At 42.1% G+C, this 23237-nt stretch overlaps 1 protein-coding gene and 1 long non-coding RNA gene across 9 annotated transcripts in view; one reads left to right on the top strand and one right to left on the bottom strand.

Annotated features, from left to right (window-relative positions):
* The window catches only part of CCDC60 (coiled-coil domain containing 60), a 204744-nt gene that overhangs the window by 98199 nt on the left and 83308 nt on the right, over positions 1-23237 (bottom strand). For 6 of the 8 annotated variants that reach the window (XM_001158378.6, XM_063786077.1, XM_009426363.5 and 3 more), the window contains one exon: positions 14281-14360. In XM_001158378.6, the coding sequence (XP_001158378.1) occupies positions 14281-14360 (80 nt within the window). Of the gene's footprint in view, positions 1-13311; positions 13463-14280; positions 14361-23237 lie in introns of all 8 variants that reach the window. The other 2 variants (XM_063786076.1, XM_063786078.1) reach the window with 1 other exon arrangement.
* The window catches only part of LOC104001710 (uncharacterized), a 281675-nt gene that overhangs the window by 226677 nt on the left and 31761 nt on the right, over positions 1-23237 (top strand). The gene's annotated exons all lie outside the window — the stretch shown is intronic.

The raw sequence follows: 23237 nt of genomic DNA, 5'->3' as shown, positions 1-23237 counted from the left end.
GTTGGCACCGTCTGTGTGGCTCAGCTGGGCATTGCCAGTAAATTTAGGGGGAGAGTTACTTTCATGAACACCGTCTCTTTTCATTTTGCTTTCCATAAACTGCTTACTTGCTGCTGATGACTACACTAAAGTCAGAAGAGCAAAAAGTCACATCTGAAGTACTTTCAGCCTCTTTACACCGTATTTCTGGCTTTTCTTTCATTTCTTATGAGAAAAGTTTATTTTGTTTCAGGCATTTATGAAGTTGTCAGCAATGGAAGCACCGTGTAAATTTAGACAACTTCAGTTAAGTATTGAGAGTCTTAAAGCTGCATGCTTAAAAATTTAAACTGGTTAGGTAAATAATGCTACATTCTTACAATGAAATAGAATGCATCCATGCAAAGATAGTTATTATGTTTGCGTGGATATTGGATAGTAAAGACTTTTTTCAGATATAATAATGTTATTTTCGTTATGGTTTTAAACAGTCCTTATCTTCTCTAAATAGTTGTTTAAAATATTTACAGATACAATGATATAATGCTTCAAAATAATGAGAGAGAGGATAATGCATAAATGAAATCAGATTGGCTATGATATGATTATTGATCTGAGCAATGGGTGCATAGGAGTTTGTTATATTATTCTTTTTCATAGAGACGTGGTTTCGCCATGTTGCCCAGGCTGGTCTCGAACTTCTGGGCTCAAGGCGATCCACCCCCTCTCTGCCTCCCAAAGTGCTGGGATTACAGGCATGAGCCACCGCACCTGGCCCATTTGTTATATTATTGTCTGCCTTTGTAGATATTTGAACATTTTTATACTAAAGAGTTGAAAGAAATGAAGTCACATATAGCTGTACATTTATTGAGGTTGTGAAAGATGCTTATAATCTTTTGCTAAATAAAAAAGCAAGTAGTCTATACGGAATGATTTTTTTTCTGTAGAAAATACACGTGGATCCATGAATGCATAGAAAATTGTTGAAAGTTGAGATGCCAAAATAGGGGCTATTCCTGCCTGGGGTAATTATGGATAGTTTTATTACTTATTTATACATATTAATTGATATTTTCTAGCTTTTCTAGATTGTATTATTTGTGCGTTTTAAACTTTAAAAAAAATGGGCTTGGAAAACTGGCCGTATCTTCTAAAGCTGAGCATATGCAAACTCTATGAGCCAATTATTTCACTTTTAGGTATCTTCTGAAAAGAAGTATCTACATTTGTTCAGCAAAAAAAAGTATGAGTGTTCATAGCAGCTTTATTCATAATGGCTTTAAAGTGGAAATGACCCAAATGTCCATCAGTACTAGAGTGGATAAGTTGTGCTATCCTCACGCAATAAATACTACGCAGATACTGAGAGAGAACAGACTCCAAGTAATAGAGACAATATGGATAAATCTCAGAAAGACAATATTGAGTGAAAGAAACCAGGTACAATAAGAGTGCTAACTGAATAATTCCATTGATTTAAAGCTCAAGACAAGAGGAACAAATCTAAATGTTAGAAGTCAGGAGAGTGATTTTCTTTGGGGTGTTAGAGACTGGAAGGGGACATGAGGAGGTTGCCTGGGAGGCCTTGGTAATGTTCCTTCTTCTGATGCTGATGTGGGTTACATGGGTGTGTTTGTTTCATGAAAATGTATTGGGCTGGATGCTGAATGATTTGTGTGCTTTCCTGCATTATGTTATATTTCAATTAAAAGTTCAAAAAATTATAGAGCTTATTGCGTGTAGTGTCCACTCTAAGTGGTGAACTGGTGCTTTACTGTGCAAGCCTGTGGTTACATCCATTAGTGTAATGGCTTGTTCAACAATCCCAACAGGAAGAGATTTAAAATTAAATATGGAAATCCCAGATGAACAGCTGCATTTGCACAGCTTCCGCTTATGAACATCCTGACTCCCCCTGCCCTGTATCATGTTTGCTCCAGCTGTCCCTAAAACACGGACCTCCAAGTTTCAGAATATGGGGTATCTGGTGAATACACTGGATCTGGTGCTGAGCTCTGCCTGCAGCCCCACAGCTGGGGTCAGGGAGAAATTAATGAGATCATGATCATATTGTAAAATAGTTGCAGCCACTCAGGGAACGTGAATGATGTAATACACACAGCCACCATTTACCAAGCGCTTACCGTGTGTCAGACATTGTTCCAAGTGCTTTGCATGTATTAGCTTATTTAATCCTGATCACAGCATTAGGAGAGAGAGTGCTTTGCATTCTCCACTTTGGAGATCAGAGAAATTAGGCAGCTTTTTCATCGCTATGTCTCAGTGTGGTACACCTCTAAAGGGCAATCCAGCTTCAGAGCTGCCCTTGAGATTGGCCAAGGTCTCTTTGTGGCTCCATCACAGTTTACCTTCTCCTTCTGCCCCACTCTGTATTCCCACTCCCTCACAGGTGTCGATCCTGAGACTACTTCCCGGTAAACCCCTGCACACAAACTTCCATCTCAGATGCCGTTTCCCTGGGAACCCATCCTACAACACATACTAAATGTCAATGGATTTTATATTCAGATTTTATTTTATTTTACATTTATTTATTTATTTATTTTGAGATGGAGTCTCACTCTGTCACCCAGGCTGGAGTGCAGTGGTGCGATCTCAGCTCACTGCAAGCTCCACTTGCTGGGTTAACGCCATTCTCCTGCCTTAGCCTCCCAAGTAGCTGGGACTACAGGTGCCCGCCACCATGCCCCGCTAATTTTTTTGTATTTTTAGTAGAGACTGGGTTTCGCCGTGTTAGGCAGGATGGTCTTGATCTCCTGACCTCATGATCCACCCGCCTCGGCCTCCCAAAGTGTTGGGATTACAGACGTGAGCCACCATGCCCGGCCGGATTTTATTTTTTATTTTAATTTTATTTTCAGTTCTGGGTTACATGTGCAAAACGTGCAGGTTTGTTACATAGGTATACATGTGCCATGGTGGTTTGCTGCACCTATCAACCCGTCATCTATGTTTTAAGTCCTGCATGCGTTAGGTATTTGTCCTAATGCTCTCCATCCCTGGCCACCCACCCCCCGACAGGCCCTGGTGTGTGATGTTCCCCACCCTGTGTCCATGTGTTCTCATTGTTCAACTCCCTCTTACAAGTGAGAACATGCGGTGTTTGGCTTTCTGTTCCTGTGTTTGCTGAGAATGATGGCTTCCAGCTTCATCCATGTCCCTGTAGTTATTTTTCCCTCATTGGGAGAATCATCCAAGGTGTCTAGTCGGCTATATGGCCAGAAATGGAGGTCATGCCTTAATGACTAGGAAATGCTGGACTACCTATATTTAAGTAGGCTTCTTTGCTATTGGACTTCACTGAGCTTGAAAATATCACTGTGCACTAAGAGTCTCTGGGATGGGGGTGCAGTTCACAGCATTTCTTAAACATCTGTGACTACAGAACACTTTTCTTCATGGTGCATTTTGTAGGACAGGTGCCCTGCTCAGTATACACTGGGAAACTTTGAGCAAGATGACCTGTTTGCTTATGGAGCTAAAATCTAATTGGTCTCTTTAAATCATTGGCTCTCTCTGTTCATGACTTGGGAGAACAGAGGTCAGCATTGTTGCAACAATATTGAAAATGATAGAAGAGGGATAATTGCCATTTGCTGTCAGCATTTTATCTCCTGAAATTTCCTTTCTGACTGTAGCTGATCTGGACTCTCCCACTGGTAAATTAAGGATGTAAATGAATCAAATTCTGACCTGGGTACTCCCTTCTCCCCTCCAGGTCTAGGGGAGTTACATATAGTGTGGAGTCTACTTTGGATAACACACACACTCTGTCTCTCACATGTGTGTGTGTGTGCATATGCATGCACACACACACAAGTTTGATCAACAGAATAAATTCACCTAAGGACCCATGTAGCTAAGTGTTTCCTAGGGCAATGCAGGGACTGAGCTAACTCTTTTTTTTTTCTCCAGAAAAGGGATGTATATACTGTTTGTACTCTACAGAGTAAGATCTCATCCTGCATCTTCAATGATGAGGAGCATGTATTCTCATGGTCCAGGACCATGGAAGCCTGGAGAGCAGAAGATGCTGGAGTGATGTCCTCTAGTTAATTAAAGATAGGTGGGGCTACTGGGCTCTGAATTCCTTGGCCTCATCTCTGTTCTCCAGGCATTGTAGGATCTAAGAAAGGGAAGCAGAACGGGGGTTTTTATGTACATAATCTCATTCTGTCCTTATTCATACACAAAAATCCCTGTAGAAAGGCACAGTCCCATCCCAAGAGGAGAAACTAAGGCTCAGAGAGGTGAAATGACCAGCCCAAGGTCACCCAGCTGACAGGAGTCTGGTTGAGTCTCTCTGTCTGCATAGCTCATGTTCTTTGTTGCCACCCATGAATATTTTCAGATACTTTCAAGACAGCTAGCATAAAAAAGACAGTGACTTCCTTTTATTGGTCTAGTCATATATTCCTCATCCATATTGTTCTCAAAAATCCCAACAGTAGTGTGGAATAGATCTTGTTATCTCTCTCTCCCATAACATAGATAAAGTAACTGAGGTCTAGAGAAGTGAATTCATTTGTGTACAGCCACCCAGCTAATAACTGGAAGAGTTAGGATTTGAACCCACAGCTGACTCCAATGCCAGAAGACTTTTGACTATGCTCTGTGAGCCTGCCAAGCCTGGCTATAAAACTGAGCACATTGCTTGTCATCTGGAAAACAATTTTGGAAAACAAAGTTTTGTGCAAAGCCCTGTGTAACAAAAGGTTCAGAAGTTCAAAATATTTTTGATGGTTAAATTTGAAAGCATGGTCTTCTAGTTAAATTCTCTTTTACTGGGGTCTCCAAGGCAGACTTTGACACAAGGAAAGGAATAAAAAAGATATTTACCCTCAGGAGAGAGTAGTGTAAGAAAGGCAGAGAAAAAAAAACTCACCCTAAAACTATGGTTAACTACAGGTGTCAAAGATACATGAAGATACCAGAAACAGAGAAAAATAGGTAGGGCCTCTGGGTCACATCCAAGATGATAAAACCGCAATTAACTTGAGACAGGTCCCTCCAACCCATAGCAGCAACCTACCCATGGGGTGTGCAGTTGTGTTTACCAGTTCTGGGCTAAGAACATGAGGTCAAGTGTTTGTCCTTATGGGACAAACTAGTGACTTGTTAATGGCCACTTGCTGTCTGCAGGGTGTGAGGAAGATGTGACTCAAGAGGACTAAGGTCTTCTTTGAATGATTCACAAGATACATTTCAGAAGCCTTAACCATGCCTGCTTCCAAGATACTGAACAACTTATAAATCCATGATCTTAAACAATCCTGGGGCTTTGAGGCAAGGTCTCAAGTCTAGGGGAGGGAATGGTGGGAAGAACCAGGGTTGAACTTCTAAATGAAGTTCTGGGCTACTGGCTATGGATGTGCGCATCCTGAGTGTTGAACGATGAGATGCAGAAGTGACTGAGAGCAGTCAGTAAATGCCTGAGATCAACAATAATTTTTCCAACTACTTAAATTCACTTAAAAGCAGCCTCATTCATAAAGGGATTTGGGTGAGGTCTGTTCCTCCTGCTGGTCCCTCATACTCCAAGCCTCAATTTGAGTTAATAAGATGCCATTATAGATATCAAAGTTTCCTTTTGAGATTTCTAATTTGGAGATGACAAAGAAATTAAATCCCATGTAACCATTCTACTCCATGGTGGTAGCTGCCTGGAATGCTAGGCTGAGAAGGCTTTTAGAAAATCTGGGTTCGAATAAAAGAGTGCTGTGATCCATTAGCGATGTCTGCCCTGGGCACAGGAGAGAGAAGTGGGGTACATGTGCCACATGACTGTCATCGAACTTGCATTGTTTCAATGCAATTATTAGTTTTTTCCCTTCTTATTTCAAAAAAAGTTAGGAGAAGCTCACCCTACCTGCCAGCCAAGACACAAACCATATCTCAAAGTGACCATGATTAACACTATTAAACACTATTAATGCAAAAAGAAGCCCAAGAAATAGGGCTGGTGGGATGATAAAAGTGCCACATGTCTTCTTGATTTCTCTGCACTTTATGAACAAGGAAATCATTTTTGTTGGGCTCCTTGGTTGGCAAACTAGCCTACTGGAGAGGTGATTATTTTAAGAGTACATAATGGAGTCATAAGGGATATGAAAGGTCTCATGGAAATCCAAGATCAGAAATTCACAGAGAGAAGAACTGGAGATTTTCTATAGAAGATAGCTTCAGGGACCTGAGTAATGCAGTTAAAAGTATTGGTATCACTCGGCCGGGCACAGTGGCTCACGCCTGTAATCCCAGCACTCTGGGAGGCCGAGGCAGGTAGATCACCTGAGGTCAGGAGTTCAAGACCAGCCTGGCCATGGTGAAACCCCATCTCTACTAAAAATACAAAAAATTAGCTGGGCAAGGTGGTGCACACCTGTAATCCCAGCTACTCGGGAGGCTGAGGCAGGAGAATCGCTTGAACCCAGGAGGCGGAGGTTGCAGTGAGCCGAGATCGTGCCATTGCACTCCAGCCTGGGCAACAGGAGAGAAACTCTGTCTCAAAAAAAAAAAAGTATTGGCATCACTCAAGGGGACTCGCTTGCTTCTCTTTGCTTGCTGTGTTCTCTAATTTCTTAGTTGGCTTCTTCTCCATCTTTCCTTAATTTAAAGCATCTGCTCACCTATAGTCATTGTTCCCTGGAACCTCTGGCTCCAAACAGCTCACCATGGACCCTCTGGCATCCCTTTCTCTTAGTGTTTCAACCTCTGTGCCCACTGCTGTCTGCTTAAATGATGTGCTTTCCACTTCACATTCCCAAGAGTGAGACTCTGATTTGTACAGATTATCTAATGATGCTAGCTCATGTCTCCAAGGCCAGTGCAGAATTAGCTGTATGATTGTGGTAGACTGAAAAAATGGCCCCAAATCTCCATCATTTGTAGTGTGAATTTGCAGCTGTTCCCACTGAGAAGGAGAATCTATTTTTCCACCTTTAACTTGGTCTGGATTTGTGACTTGCTTTGGCCACAAGAATATGGCAGAAGTGACATTTTGCCAGTTCCTAACTTAAAGCTCAAAAGGTCTCACATACTTTCATTCTTTCTTAGGACTACAAGTCCTAGCTGACCTACTTGAGAGCAAGAGACCATGTTGTTCTGCCCAAGACTATCCTAGACCTGCCTAGAGCCAGCTGACCTCCAAACATATGAGAGAATCCAGCCAAGATCAGCAAAACCACCTCCCTGATCCTAAGCTGATTACAGGTGCACAAGGGAGCCCATCTGAGGCTGGAGAACCTCCCAGTGGAACCATAGCCTCATAATCACTAATAAATGCTCATTGTTTTAAGTTACTGAGTTTTGGGGGTAGTTTGTTATGCAGCAACAGCTGACCGATACAATGACTTTGAGTAGATCTCTGAACTTCTCTGAATCTTAATTTTCTCATTTGAGGAATTAATCAAGAAGACTTTTCCTGCCTGCCTCGGGGAAGATTGTAAGATGCTATGTAAATATAAACTTCAGAATATTTACTTAGTGCCCACTCTGTGCCAAGCACTGAGCTAGACCCTGGGGATTTGCAAGACAGGTTAATTCTTTTGTAGGGCAACAATACTACCTCCTCCTTCCAGCCATAGACCAGTCATCGATAAATCAAAGTGGACACTCCTGTTTGAATGGCAGTGGAAAAGGCAGAAGTTATCAGGCTCACCTGGAAGGCCTAAAGCAATGGGCTAGCTATCTTATCTCTTGATTAACCCACAGTTTAATTTATAAGCCCCCTCACTTTTTCACTTTCCCTACTAAGTTTATAAGCCTTCCCCCTTATTTCAACTGATAAATTCTAGAGATGGACAAGATAATTAATTCATCCCATCAATAAACACTTTCTTGGGACCATGACAGTGGACATGACATGGTGCCTACTGTGAGATCGCTCACATGCTAGTGTGAGAGATGGAAACAGGTCATTGTAGAATGTGGATGCACAATGCAGCCTTTTCCTTAGGCTCCCACATCCAATCCATTAGCCAGTCCTGTGGCTCTACCTCCAAAGGAATCCTGAATCCATCCACTTCTCCCCAGTTCACTGCCGTTTCCCTCATTGAAGCCATTGTCATCTTTCACCATAGCCTCTACGCAGTGGATGTGATGCTCTTTTAAAAAATCAGATTATATCCATCTCTTGCTCAGAATGCTCCTGTGGTTCTTGTGGCACTTAGATTCAAACCCATACTTTTCATCGCAGCCTACAAGGCAGTGTGTGGGCCAGCTCTTACCCAACTCTTCAATTTTATCTCGTCTCTCTTATCCTCTCTCACTCTGCTGTGGCCACCCAGCTCACCTCAGTTCTTCCAGCATTTCCAGCTTGTTCTGACTTTGGTACCCATTCATTTGTTGTTCTCTGAAATACACCACCTTTCACCCTGCTATGTCTTTATTGGGATGGTTCTTTCTCACTATTCAGGTATTGGGCCCAGGGTTCCCTTTATAAACAACTCTTGTCTGACGGCTGTAGCTAAAGCAGCAGCTTCTTCATCACCACTATTTATACATCACCTGGTTTTAGATCCCCACCTTCAAATTCTGCTTATTTACTTGTTAATTTGATTGTTGTTTTTACCTCATTATAATGCAAGTCGTCATCCCTTATTCATCAAAGACAGGAGTCTTGTCTGTTTTGTTCATCTCCAATATATACAGCAATGCCTGGTGTACACCTGGTGATATCTCATACTCAATAAACATTTGTCAAAAAAAAAAAAATGAATGAGTACAGAGGGCTAAAGAAGTACCAAGAAGAAGTGCCTAACCCCCCCGCCAAAAAAAAAGAATAGCTTCTTTCTCTGCCCCAAATTCCACCTTTGTTATTTCTAATTACTTTGCTTCAGCTGTCTACCAAACACAGCTGGAAAGCAAAGTCTCAGACCCTTTAAACACGTGCATCACCTGGACCCTGCTGGGGGTAGGGGAGAGTGGATAATTCATCATTGTTTATTTGCAATTGCCTGGACCTAACTAAACTTTGCCAATCACGGCTTCATGTTCAACATTGCAGTTGTTTTCATTGCAGAGATGTTTATTTTCCTTAAAACATTCACAATAAAAAGCGCTGGCACCTTTGCAGGAAGGTACGTCATCGCACTTCAAGAGTCAGCCAAGAACTGGGCACATGCAAAGAGACCCTGATTGTCAACTTCCGCTAGAAATTCGGCAAGTTTGTGCCTAGGGTGCTGCTTAGTGCCACTGAACATCTGATGGAACAGGCGAGGAGGAAAGCAGTTAGAATCTTATTCTTTTTAGCATCAGGTTAAATTGGCCATGAAACCAGGGACGGTGCCATTGAATTACAAGAGGGCTAAAATATTAAACAAAAATCCAGGAGACAGTAAAATAGTTTGGCTCAAGGTGAGCTAGTCTCTAACAGGAGGGGAAACAAAGTTAAGAAACAATGGATGGAAAAGTCAACATCATCTTTGTTAACAATTCGCCTCATTTAATACTGGGATATGGGGTCAGGGAGTTTGCGCCACTTGGAGAGATGACTTCCCTTGGAAAACATGGTGTTTCCTTCTGAAGGGGAATCCTGATTCCTTCCTTAATGTTGGTGGGATCCAGAAGTGTGGCCAGATGGAACATCTCATTGTCGTTTCTTTCTTGCTTGCTTGTGGCTTTTCTGTTTGGCCTTTTCCCCATTCTCCTTTGTGTCCGGCAGTGGGAGACGCTAAGGGTGTCCGAGCAGAACGTTAAATCTCAGCTTTAACATTTAATGCATCTGTTGGGAGTGACAGACTCAGCTGACCAACTGAAGAGTGGCAGAACAACTGTTGCCTGTATCACCTTTTATTAATAATTAATCCCCTCTATTCTACTGGGTCTGTGGGAAGTGGAACCTTTGTCGTTCTTGGGGCACGTCCCCCGTGGTGTGCTGGTGAATGTTTAACAACCGACTCTCTGTCGGGGGAACTGAGCCCTGATTTGTAGTGTTTGATGATTTCCACGGTGCAAATATTGTCACCGTGGTGCAGATATTCCCACCAGTTGCTTTCGAGCTACCAAAGTGGTGACGTCAGTGAACACAGAGCTGGGAAGAGATTTGTTGTAGCACTCCTTATATACTATTTCCACCACATAGATACTACAACCATTGATAGCCTCTAGGGCATAGAGGTTAGCAAACTGTATAAAACAATTAGGAAGGGATGAGTTCTAAGTATTTGTTACCTGTGCTTTAATAGAATTTATTTAATTGTATTTAATTGTAAATTCATGTAATTAATTTCTAATAATAGCTGTGTTTAACGATCGGTTTGCAATTATAGATATACATTTATATAATTAATCTTTAACAATAGCTGTGTTTAATAATTGGTTCAATAATTTTCCACTGAAAATTTAGCAGTGGGCTCTAGTTACAAGCTGGCACGCCACTGCTTTGTCGCCCTCGTTAGGCTGAGTCAAGTCTAGGTCAAGGCATCTATTGGCATCTATCTCATCAACAGCCATTTGTCTACAGTGTACAGATTCTTGTGGAGACCCTCATTCCTCAGGCTCTAGAGATTCTGACATGTCTTTGCATCTGGGGCTCTTGGTTGGCCTCATCTACCTGAAGGCTGATAATACTCAGCTAGTAAGAACTAACATGGTCATGATGGTTGGGTATGGCCAGTGTCTGTTATGACTGATTGATGCCCATGAAATTCTGTATTTGGAACCTCTCTTCTGATCCAACGTCCCTGCTGCACCATTCCTTGTGAAGCCTGGAACATCTCTGGGCAAAGCTGTGGAACAGAGTGCAATTCCCTTTTGGGAGGCTCATCCCTCACCATGCCATCTTCTTTCTCAGCTGCCTGCCACAGTTGCTGTCCCTACTCAGATGGCTCTTGGCTTCTTGATCCTACATGTCACCAGTCCCTGGGGCTCCAAGGTTCCCAAGGCATCAGCCTCAAAAGCCCTCTAACTTGGGTTCAAACACTGTAGATGAAACTGTCATTGCAAAATTGTAACAGACAATGAAAGATATCTGACGTAACGAACTCCATCTTGCTTCTAACCTCCAAGCTGTCCTCGTTCATTCCTGGGCATAAGCTGAACTAACTTTGGAGGAACTTAGTTTATGGTTTAAAAACAAAGGGCCGGGCATGGTGGCTTACACCTGTAATCCCAGCACTTTGGGAGGCCGAGGCGGGCAGATCAGCAGGTCAGGAGATCGAGATCATCCTGGCTAACGTGGTGAAACTCCGTCTCTACTAAAAATACAAAAAAATTAGCCAGGCATGGTGGTGGGCTCCTGTAGTCCCAGCTACTCAGGAGGCTGAGGCAGGAGAATGGTGTGAACCCGGGAGGCGGAGGTTGCAGTGAGCTGAGACTGTGCCACTGCACTCCAGCCTGGGCAACAGAGCGAGACTCTGTCTCAAAACAAAAAACAAACAAACAGACAAACAAAAACACAGAAAAACAAAAAACAACGACGATAACAGCCCTCTCTCAAAACAAACCTCCTTTTTGCCTGGGGACTAGATTGCCTTTGTAGGACTAAAAAACTAGCCAGAAGATTAGAAATTATGGTTTAGGAGTCATGCAGCTGGAGACTACAAGATTCTGACCCTCCCTAAACCGCTTCTAAGATCAGTGCTTGAGATATTTTGCAGACCCTGTACTTGATGGATCAGCTGGCACCATGCAGATAGATAAACTGGCTCATCTAATCTTGTGGTCCCCACCCAAGAACTGACTCAGCACAAGAGAATAGCTTCAGTTCCCTGTGATTTCATCTCTGACCCAGCCAATCAGCACTCCTGACTCACTGGCCTTAAAATTATCCTTAAAAACTCTGACTCCCTTATACTCGGGGATACTGATTTCAGTTATAATAAAACTTTAATCTCTCACACAGCCGGCTCTGCGTGAATTACTCTTTCTCTATTGCAATTCCCCTGTCTTGATAAATTGGCTCTGTCTAGGCAGCAGGCAAGGTGAACCCACTGGGCAGTTACAAATTCGGGTAAGGTGAATCCACTGGGCAGTTACAGAGAGGCCAGTATGTCTGAAACTAACAGAGGATCCTTGTGGCTCTAGGCCCTCAATTTGGAGATCCAAGTTCAAATGCTGCCTTTGAGCTCAGCTCTGCAAAGGAATATGAGACTGAGCCCTGCTGGCCTCTTTGAGCTGGATCATTCTCTGCAAGAACATCCCAGCATTGACTCTTATGTATTGTCTCTTACGTATTAGTCTGCTGGAGCCGCCCTAACAGAATACCACACCCTGAGCAGCTTAAACAACAGACATATATTTTCTCACAGTTCTAGAGGCTGGAAGCTGAAGGTGCAGGTGCCAGCAGGGTCGGTTTCTCCTGAGGTCTCTCTCCTAGGCTTGCAGACGGCTGAGTTCCTGCTATGTCCTCATGTTACTTTTTTTTTTTTTTGTTTTGTTTGGAGACAGAGTCTTGCTGTGTTGCCCAGGCTGGAGTGCAGTGGCATGATCTCGGCTCAAAGCAAGTTCCGCCTCCCGGGTTCACACTATTCTCCTGCCTCAGCCTCCCGAGTAGCTGGGACTACAGGTGCCCGCCACCATGCCCGGCTAATTTTTTAATATTTTTAGTAGAGACGGTTGTACCATGTTAGCCAGGATGGTCTCGATTTCCTGACCTTGTGATCCGCCCGCCTTGGCCTCTCAAAGTGCTGGGATTACAGGCTTGAGCCACCACACCCGGTCTCATGTGACCTTTTCTCTGTGTGCTTATGCCTGGTGTCGCTTCCTCTTTCACCAATCACATTGGATTAAGGCTCCACCCTTTGACTTCCTTTAGCCTTACTTGTTTCTTTAACGGTTGTATCTCCAAAAAAATTACATTGGGGCTTAGGTTTTCAACATATTAATATGTGTGTGTGTGTGTGTGTGTGTGTGTGTGTGTGTATGTGTGGCAGGGGCACAATTTAGTCCATGACAATTACTGGGCACTTGAAATGTTACTGGTGCAAATTGACACGTGTTCTAAGTATGAAATACATCCCAGATCTTTCATCATTCATTATTTTTCATCCCTTCATTACTTTTCATCATGTATGAAAAAACATAATGAAAAGCATCTCATCAATACATTTTTAATACTGATTACATGTTGAATGATAATATTTTGGAGGTACTGAGTTAAAAATATTATTAGAATTACTTTCACCTGTTTCTATTTACTTTTTCTAGTGTGGCTACTCAGAAGCTTAAAATTACACACAAGGCTCAAATTATATTTCACTAGACAGTGTCTAGAGACCCTCCGATAGCCGACACAGCCACCCCCTGCAGTCAGTGGGGCCCTCTCTTCACCTCTCCCCTAGGCCCTTTAACTCCTTTCCCTTCCTCTACCTTCCAGGAGTCCTCTTGGGCTCAGTCATCAGTTCCATGAAGTTGTGCTGCTGGAAGGGGCAGGGTGGAGATTCCGGTAGTGGTGGAGAAGGGTGGCTTTCAGAAGATGGAGGTGAAGGGAGAGGGTGTCTCACTTTGCCTCTCACTGCATCTGGCTCAGAGTGGGAGATGTCTAAGATCAATAGAACTTCCCCGCTACCTAGATTACCCCTCTCAGCACACATCTTACGTGTTTTGTGCTAAAAGAGTCTTCATCTCTTACTCTGTCTTGAGTTGCTTTACCAAAAGTCTCATTTTAGGATCCTACCTTGGGATGTTCCAGGTCTCAGGAAACAGTTAAGGAGTAAGGGAAAAAAATTCCATCTCACTAGACAGAGATGGCTGAAACACGGTCCTGGGCCTCAGTCATCAGGGAGGAAAGGAATAGGGAGTGAGGAGAGGAAAGATAGGAACAGCCCTGTATTCAAGGCCATATGAGGGACACTTTATCTGCTTTATTTCCCTCGGTTCTTCTAACAACCTCCTATTATTCTCATTTTACAGATAGGGAAAAAGAGTCCCAGAGAGTTTAAATAACTCCGCCAGCATCCTAGCTAGCAGGTAACAGGACCAGAATTTGAGAACGACTCTGACTCCATGGTATCATCATGTGTGTCTGGAGTAAAAAAGGGAAGGTTTTCTGGAGCATGGGGACACTCTCTTGAGTTGGATTCAGGTCCAGGAAGAAAAGCAGACGGAATTCTAGGCAGGCGGCTGGAGGCTGGCATGGCATGGGTACTCCCTGGAAAGTCCAGCCGAGAAAGCGATCCTGCCCTCTGCTCCTCCCAGGGTTACCCTCCTGTAAGTCTTCTGCTTAGTGTTCAGAATTGGGGGATGCTGGGACTGGGCAAGGACTTGTAGGCAACACCCCATAAGCCTGCTCATGCCTGTTGGGTTGTCTATGGATCATTCCCTGCTGGGCTCACTCACCGGCTTCGTATAAGATCCTTTTTGAGGTTTATTATTTCCTTGTCCATATACTTGATGCTCTTCATTGGCTTGTCTGGGACCTGATGAGAAGACAAGGGGTGAAAATAAAAGGAGTGTTAATACAACGCTTCCAAATGGAGATAGGCACAGGAGGCTCATGGGTTTCTCTGAGATGTATGGCTAGGTTTAAGGAGTCCTGGGCAGCACAGAGTCTACCTTGACACCAAAGAGGGGGCTGCTGTGTGATACAGTGGACATGGTAAGGGTTTTGGAGACAGGTGGACCTGAGCCTTGACCCTGGTTCTGTCTGGTGACCAGCTGTGTGACCTTGAACAAATTACTCAACCTCTCTGAAGAATTTGGGCTTCAATTTCTTCAGTAGAATGGGGAATCACTCCTACTCTGTTCTGAGGATTAAATTAATTGCTAAATTCCTCACTGATAGCAAGCATTAGATAAATGGAAGCTACTACTATTAGCATTACACTTTAGAGCAAAAAATTAGGCATTAAAAATAATTATTATTGGTGGCTTTAGCAGTTGATTTGGAGAGCTGAATCTTGTCAATGTAGAGATGCAAATGTACTTCCCCTCTCTTCCTGCTCCCATAGCAGAGGTTTATGAATGAATTATCCAGATAATTGTTCGTGGGTTTTTCTTTCTCCCTATTAATTTGCCTTGTCTATACCTAGGGGAAATCTCACATTACTCAGAAGTTGATACATGCTCAATATAAAGAAGAGAGATAAATTAACTATATTATATTTTTATTTATTTATTTTTTTTAGAGACAGGATCACACTGTCACTGAGGCTGGAGTGCAGCTCACTGCAGCCTCGAGCTCCTCGGCCCAAGTGATCCTCTTGCTTCAGTCTCCCAAGTAAGGTTAGGATTACAGGTTCAAGCCATCATACTTGGCAAATTATATTTTAGTATAAAAGTCATTTTTCTCAACCTGCAGTTTGGAGAAACAATAATCAGAATATTACCTGGATTATCTTGTCTTGAAATTTTCCTGCACCTTAGGATTTTTTTAAATAAAAAAATACTTAGAAATTATGGGAAAATGGGTGCTCTCAGATAAATCTGGTAAATACTTTGTGCTGGCATTTCAGAAGGGCAATTCTCAATGCATACCAGATGCTTTAGAAATGAGCATGTCCTTAGATCCAACAACTCTGCTGTCAAGAATCCTAAGGAAATATCCTTTCATGGACACGGAGATTCATCAACAAAACTGTTCACCAGCATGCTGTTTGTAATAGCAAACTATTGGAAAACAACTTTACATCTCACAATAGAAGACAGGTTAAATAATTATAGTGTATCTACACAATGGAATACAAGGCAGCAATTAAGTATAACGGCAACATAATGTAAGTATGTTTATTGATATATAAAGATGTTTGATTTTTTTGAGTCAAAAGATGTGTTACAAAGTAATATTTATAGCATGATTCTATTTTGGTTTTTGAAAAATGATCTATGTGGATATACACATATCAAAGATATGAAATGACATAGCTCCAAAATGCAGTGATTTTCTCTGGGGGTGAGATTATGGCAGGTTTTATTTCTTTTTCTTAGCTGATGTGCATTTCCTATAACTTTGCAATAAATATTAATTAGTTACATAATGAAAGAGAAAAGATTTAAAAAGTAAACGGCAAAGTGAAATTTGACAAAGGCTGGTTGGTAGTACTGTACTGAGAGTGTTTTTTGAAGGCAGGGTGAGAACAGGTTGGCTGCTCACTAACAGAAATCCCAATATCGATGTGTGGGAGGAGGCAAAGTGTTTCCTCTGCAGTCACCATCAATGAAACTGGGCTATGGTGCCTACTGCTCTGAGGCTTTGAGGTGTAAAGTGAAAGTTGAGAAGCATTGTTGTTTCAAAGTTGAATGATGCTTGTGGAAGAGTTGGGTGGGAGGCACAGTGGGAGATGAAGTGGAGGAAGGAACTGCTTCTGGCCTGCTTGATTCCATTTTTCTCCTGGGTTGGCCAATACATGTTCCCATGTAAGGCAGCACAGATGAAGGGTGAAGAGTCTATGGCAATTCTACAAAGTATTTGTAACTGCAGCTATTACTTGCCCACTTGACAAAGTGGGGCCAGGCACAGTGGCTCATGTCCGTAATCCTAGGATTTTGGGAGGTTGAGGCGGGAGGATGGCTTGAGCTCAGGAATTTGAGACCAGACTGGGCAACATGACAAAACCCTGTCTCTACAAAAAATACAAAAAAATTAGCCAAGCATTTGTGGTGCATGCCTGTAATCCCAGCTGCTCAGGAAGCTGAGGTAGGAGGAACGCTTGAGCCCAAGAGGTCAAGGCTGCTGTGACCTGAGATTGCGCCACTGCAGTGCAGCCTGGTGACAGAGCGAGACCCTCTCTCAAAAAAACAACAACAAAAAAATAAATAAAAATAAAAGAAAAAAGAAAAGAAAGCAAAATATAAAGGATGCAAAACAAAACAAAACATATGGATGGCTTTGAATCAGGCCAATTGGATAGGAAACAATGAAATAATTTAAAAACTGTCTCTTTGGCTATTCTTAGTAATGAATTACAGGTACTTTATCGTGCTCATTTCAGTATATCAGGGGGCCTCAACCCCTTGGCTGGAAATTGATGGCAGACCCATCAATGTTCATCTTGAGGGATGGGTGAAGCGGGTGGAGAGACCACCCTCTGATGAGGCATGTAAGGAACTCTAGGAGTACTTTCCCATGCTTTTGCATAATGAACATTCGTTTGTCTCACACATACAACATCTGTTCACCCTCCCTGTTGATACCAGTTAGTTCCCTGGTTAGGCCCTTTGCCTTTCCTTCACACGGCACTTGCATCTTCGGAGATGCTCATGGTTACCAGCAGCAGGGGAGGCCCTGAATGACTGAAGCCAAACAGCACAAACCATCCCCTGTCAAAGTGGTTAGTTTATGGATGGTCATGTGACCCAGTTTGGGCAAATGAGATGCAAGCATTTTCTAGGGGCTTCTGAGAAGCACAGGCAGAGATGTTCTCTTTCCTTACTGACTAGAAATGGGGAAGCAGAAAGCCCCTGGGAGTTGCTTGCAGCCATTTCGTGCCCATGAGGGTAGCCAGCCTTGGGCAAAGATGATATGCAGGAAAGGCAGAGAAGAGAGTCAGAGAAAAACTCGTTCCACGGTGCCTTGTTGAACTGATCAAGCTTCACTGGAATCTTGACTTTTCATGAACATTTCCTTTATTATTTATAACAGCTTAAATTAGGTTTTCTGTTACCTGCAGCCACAAAATTCTATCTGAAATACATCCCTCTCTTGGGAGTGGCAAAACAGCTAAGAGACTGAGACTTCTTTTAACTAGTTCTTCTTCTTTTCCCAACACTGCTTTTGAGGTATCAAGATCAGATGACCCCCATTCTGGTGTATTTTATAGTGAAAGCAATGAGATTGGCCATGTTGAGATCAAATATTTGAAAACAAGGTTGCCTGTCTTTCTAATCCCACTTATTTTGGAGAACCTCATTATATATTTCCTGCAGGCCCAAAGTAACTTTCCAAAAAGATGCTGTGAACTAAGCATATTTATAAATGAAGGAAAAATAAGCACATCAGAAATTTTCCTGCCAGATAATTTGAAAACACATGATTGAAACCCTGTTTTATGCCACGGTCATGTCTTTACCACTCTCCTAAACATCCTAAATTTTACCTTCTTCATGAAACAACTATGATAATGTCCAACATTCAAGCATTTTTTTTTCAAATGTCACCTAATGATAGTTGCCTGTGCACCAGGAATTCACATCATTGTGTAAGCGTGGATTTGTATTGACTGGGATTGGTACTGAATTGCGTCCTCAACTTGACACTGACTTTAGCAGCATGAGATGCACGCACCCCCAAGCCTCACAACTATGTCAGCATTTAAATGGATTCTCAGGAAACCATTTTTGTCAAAGTATAATTTTATAATTATAAAGGTAAGTTTATGATTATAACTTTATAATTATAGTTTTGTTTAATTAAAATTATAATAAGCCAGCAGAAATAACTAGTTCTCAGGACATTTACAAACATCATTTGATATTAAGTGAAAAATAATAAGTTAAATTAAAAGTTAATAAGTTAAATAAGTTAAATAGTAGATTAAAAAGTTTATAAAACATTCAAAAATCACTCTGTCTACAACCTTTCTAGAGGGCAATTTAGACATATGTGTGACAAGCTTTAGAAATACATATCCTCTTGCCCCAGCCAAGGAAATTATGTCGCCAGGATGAAGAGATTTATCCCCGAGGATGTTTATCACAGCAGTGTGAATAATAGTGAAAAATACCTAAATGTCCCACCATAGGCATTGTGGGGATAAATCATGGTCTATCCAGACAGTGGTATGTGATGCATTTGAGTCTTGGTGCTACCACTTAGTGCTGCTATGGCTGTTTATTCACTAATGTGGGAAGGTGGTAATGGAATGTAATTTCAGATAAAAATGCATGCTACAAAACGTAAAGATAGTAGATCATAGAGAAGCTCTAAGATTTATGCTTATAAAATCTATAGACATTTCCAGAAATGTATGTGATCTGATACAAATTAGGTTTTAAAATATTGACATATGACAAGGCATATATGTACTAATATAACAAGCTGGAAGTAAATACAATAAATTGTTAATAGAGATGGTATCTCAGGGCATTTGAATTATAGGCAATTAAACAATAATTTTTTGTTTTGGTTATCTTTTTTCCTAATTTTTCTACAATTCACATAGATTAATTTTAATAAAATAATAGCGTTTTTCATGTTTGTAAAGCAATTTTGACTAATTCTCTCAAGGCAGGCAAAGTAGAAATGTTTAATGCCAATTTAAATTGAGTCATCTAAGAGTCTGGAATGATGTAAGCTAATAGTTTATTTTAACATACTGGATCAGGCAGGGTCTAGGCAGGAAATCAGACCTCATGACAGGTAGTTCAACAAAGGGAATTTAATACAGGGGAGCGGTTACAAAAGTGCTGGAAGAGCTCAAAAGTCACATAAGGAATGATGAGGCAAGCTAGAGATTAGCAAAAGGAAACCTCTACCATCTCCGGAGCTGGAGGAATTAAGGGAAGAAGAGGTGGCCTTCAGAAGCCCTGGAATAGGGCCACTTGGCATAAGCTAGACTCATGGAGGAGATGTAGTTTTAGCTAGAGGTGCCACCATAAGCTGAATGAGAGAAGGGATGAAATGCCCTGGCTTCTGTTTAACTCTCACCCTTCAGTTCCTGATGGTGCCTGCTATTGGCTGAACCTACTTGGAAGCCAGCTGCAAGGGCCCCTGGGAAATGTAGTTTGCAAGGATCAGCCCCCCAGTGGGAGCAGGAAATGGAAATGAGAGTGAAAGCAAGTAATTATGGGTACACCTTATGCAAATGTCTTGGCCCCAGGCCACTTTGGGACTATAAAGCAGGTCCTCCCCTTAATTTAATCAAGGATCCCTTTACAGATGATAACTTTGGATACTCCTTTTGATCTTATGCCTGAGGTTCCCAGAGTTTTCCATGGCTAAAATGCATATCCAGAATTGTGGTCATGCGCCTCGCCCCCCCAAAAATTATCAAAAATCACGATTCTAGGGTATTCAGAACCCTCCTACTTCTCCAAATTTCTCCAGATCTTTGTAGATCAACTCCCTTCCCATCAAAACTTACCTGCTCTACTTCCCATACTGTTAGGTCTTTATACTCCTTACTGACACTCATTCATGTGTCTCCCTACCCTGGTAACATATTTGTAATACAACCTCACATTTAATATTTTAATCTGGTTTTGACATTAATGAACATTGTATTATGTTGTGTTGGTGCAAAAGTAATTGCGGTTTTTGCCATTGAAATTCACTTGCCATTGAATGAATGCCGAAAATTCATTTGCCATTAAAAAAAAAAAAAAATGGCAAAAACCGTAATTAGTTTTGCACCAACCTAATAGAAAATCAGGAAAAGATAAAAAAAATTAGGAGAAAATAAAAACCAAGCAAAACCCTATCACCATCTGATACGGTTTGGATCTGTGTCTCCACCCAAATCTCATGTTGAAATGTAATTCCTAATGCTGGAGGTGGGTCCTTGTGGGAGGTGATTGGATCATGGGGGTGGTTTCTCATGGTTTAACACCATGCCCCCTTGGTGCTGTCCTTTCAATAGTGATTTCTTGTGAGATCTGGTTGTTTAAAAGTTTGTGGCACCTCCCCCATCTCCCTCTTGGTCCTGCTCCTGCCATGTAAGACGCCTGCTCACACTTTGCCTTCTGCCATGAGTAAAAGCTCCCTGAGGCCTCCCCAGGACCAGATGCCAGCATCATGCTTCCTGTGCAGCCTGCGAAACTGTGAGCCAATTAAACCTCTTTTCTGTATAAATTACCCAGTCTCAGGTATTTCTTTGGAGCAGTGTGAGAATGGACTAATACACCGTCTCTGCAGATATCCTTTGTTTTGTGCTGTGATGACTCCCAGCCTGGTTGCATAAAAGCCATCTTGGGGACAGTTGATTTTGATTTTCTGTCTTTGCTTCCCTTGGATGTGCCATTGGCTTCAGAGCTTTCAGTGTTTCCATTGCTCTGCAGAGCACCGGTTATGACTCCGTTCTTTGTTTCCTAGAAAACAAAGTCAAGTCTCTGCCCTGCCCACCTTTCCTACAGCATGTGTGAACAGCATCCTTTCTCTTATCGACCCAATGAGTTTTTGAGAGCAAGATCGTCAGAAACACCATGTTATGTCGTGTAATGTACCAGGTTAAAAGGTGGTAAATGGAGGTGGGGTTCTGGGAGGGGTGGAGCACGCATGGACTCACAGTGGACTCTTAGATGGGGATGGTTTTCTTGGCAGATATACTCACATTTAATATTCATGTGCTGGGGCTGTTTAAATAGTAACATCGGGAAGTGGTGTGGTTTAACCTGACAGCTGAGAAGTGAAGTGTGGCAAGAATGGATGGAAAGACGTTTGCTGTCAGAAAGACCTAGGTTTGAGTCCTGGCCCTGTCACTCAGGAGTTCAGTGACCTTGAGTGAGGTAACTTTACTCCCCAGTCTCAGTTTCCCCATCTGTGAAATGGAACTAATGCCAGTCCTACTAGAACGAATGCCAATCCCCATCTGTGAAATGGGACTAATGCCAATCTCCTATGTGTTCTGCACTGTCCCAAGTGCATTCTTATATGAAATAGATGAGTCCATTGAGTCCTTGCCATATTATTATTCCCATTCTATAGGACAGCAAATAGAGGCTTAAAAAGGTGAAACTGACTTGCTATTAAGTGGCAAAGCCTGGATTTGAACTCATGTTCAAGTGACATTGAAGACTGTGTTCTTATTCACTACTCCATTCTGCACCCCCATCCCACTTTGCCCTATTTTGCATAGTGGGAACTACCTGAGGGGTAGCAGTTGCTAGCTATTGATTTACAGATACTACCTCCAAAACTCTTCCACTGAATTTTGTTAGATTTCATCATAAAGAATTTAATATGGCAGAAAATCAGAATGATTTGTTGAAGGTCACGGCCGGAAAGCCAATTTTCTAAATATCTGTTGTTCTCTGTGTTTTATGAAAGAATGTTCTGAACTCATCTTTGTTATTCCTTAAAATATGATCTACTTCCTAGAATAAGATTAAGATGGAAATGAATTCCTGTTAAATGTGCCCGGGCTGATACAGACATCAGGGAAACAGCTGGGATGCTCCGTCGAGGGGTGAGGGGGAAGGGAGACTGAAAAGACAGCACTGAGAAGCGAGCACGCTGATTAACAAATTTCAGACTCATTATGGAGAAGCTGTAAAGAACAGAGTAGGCGGGATCATGGCAGGAGTACACACATGAACCCGGAGACCTTAGCTTGCACACGGATGTTTAAGTTTTTGGTGGTTTTAATATTTTATTTTTTATTTTTGTGGGTACATAATAAGTGCATATATTTACGGAATACATGAGTTGTTTTGATACAGGCATGTAATGTGAAATAAGCACATCATGGAGAATGGGGCATCTATCCCCTCAAGCATTTATCCTTTGAGTTACAAACAATCCAATTATACTCTTAGTTATTTAAAAAGTGAGTTATTATTGACTATAGTCAACCTGTTGTGCTATCAAATAGCAGGTCTTATTCATTCTTTCTATTTTTTTGGTACCCATTAACCATTCCCACCTTCTGCCCCCCATCCCCCACTATCCTTCCCAGCCTCTAATAACCATCCTTCTACTATCTATGTCCATTAGTTCAATTGTTTTGATTTTTAGATCCCACAAATAAGTGAGAACATGTGATGTTTGTCTTTCTGTGTCTGGCTTGTTTCACTTAACACACTTAACATAATGATCTCCAGTTCCATCCATGTTGTTGCAAATAACTGGATCTCACTCTTTTTTTGTAGCTGAATAATACTCCATTTTGGTGGTTTTATGGTGATGATAGGCAGTTCCTTTTGGGGAGAGTGAGGTATTTTTTTTGTCATAAGAATGTAAGATGTGTACCTACCAACACAGAGATACCCAGAATTAGTGACCTCATCCACACACAGATCCTTCAAACTGAAATAGGAAATATACTATAGAATTACTTAACAGGCCGGGCACGGTGGCTCACGCCTGTAATCCCATCACTTTGGGAGTCCGAGGCGGGTGGATCACGAGGTCAGGAGTTCGAGACCATCCCGGCTAACACGGTGAAACCCTATCTCTACTAAAAATACAAAAAATTACCCGGGTGTGGTGGTGGGTGCCTGTAGTCCCAGCTACTCGGGAGGCTGAGGCAGGAGAATGGCGTGAACCTGGGAGGCAGAGGTTGCAGTGAGCCGAGATCGTGCCACTGCACTCCAGCCTGGGGCGACAGAGTGAGACTCTGTCTCCAAAAAAAAAAAAAAAAAAAAAGAATTCTTTAACAGCTCTCCTTGTTGAAGACAGGTTGCATCTTTTCTAGGAAATTTTG

Source organism: Pan troglodytes, chromosome 10, assembly GCF_028858775.2.
Source record: "Pan troglodytes isolate AG18354 chromosome 10, NHGRI_mPanTro3-v2.0_pri, whole genome shotgun sequence".
Classification (NCBI taxonomy): domain Eukaryota; kingdom Metazoa; phylum Chordata; class Mammalia; order Primates; family Hominidae; genus Pan; species Pan troglodytes.
This window is presented reverse-complemented; position numbering and strand designations above follow the sequence as displayed.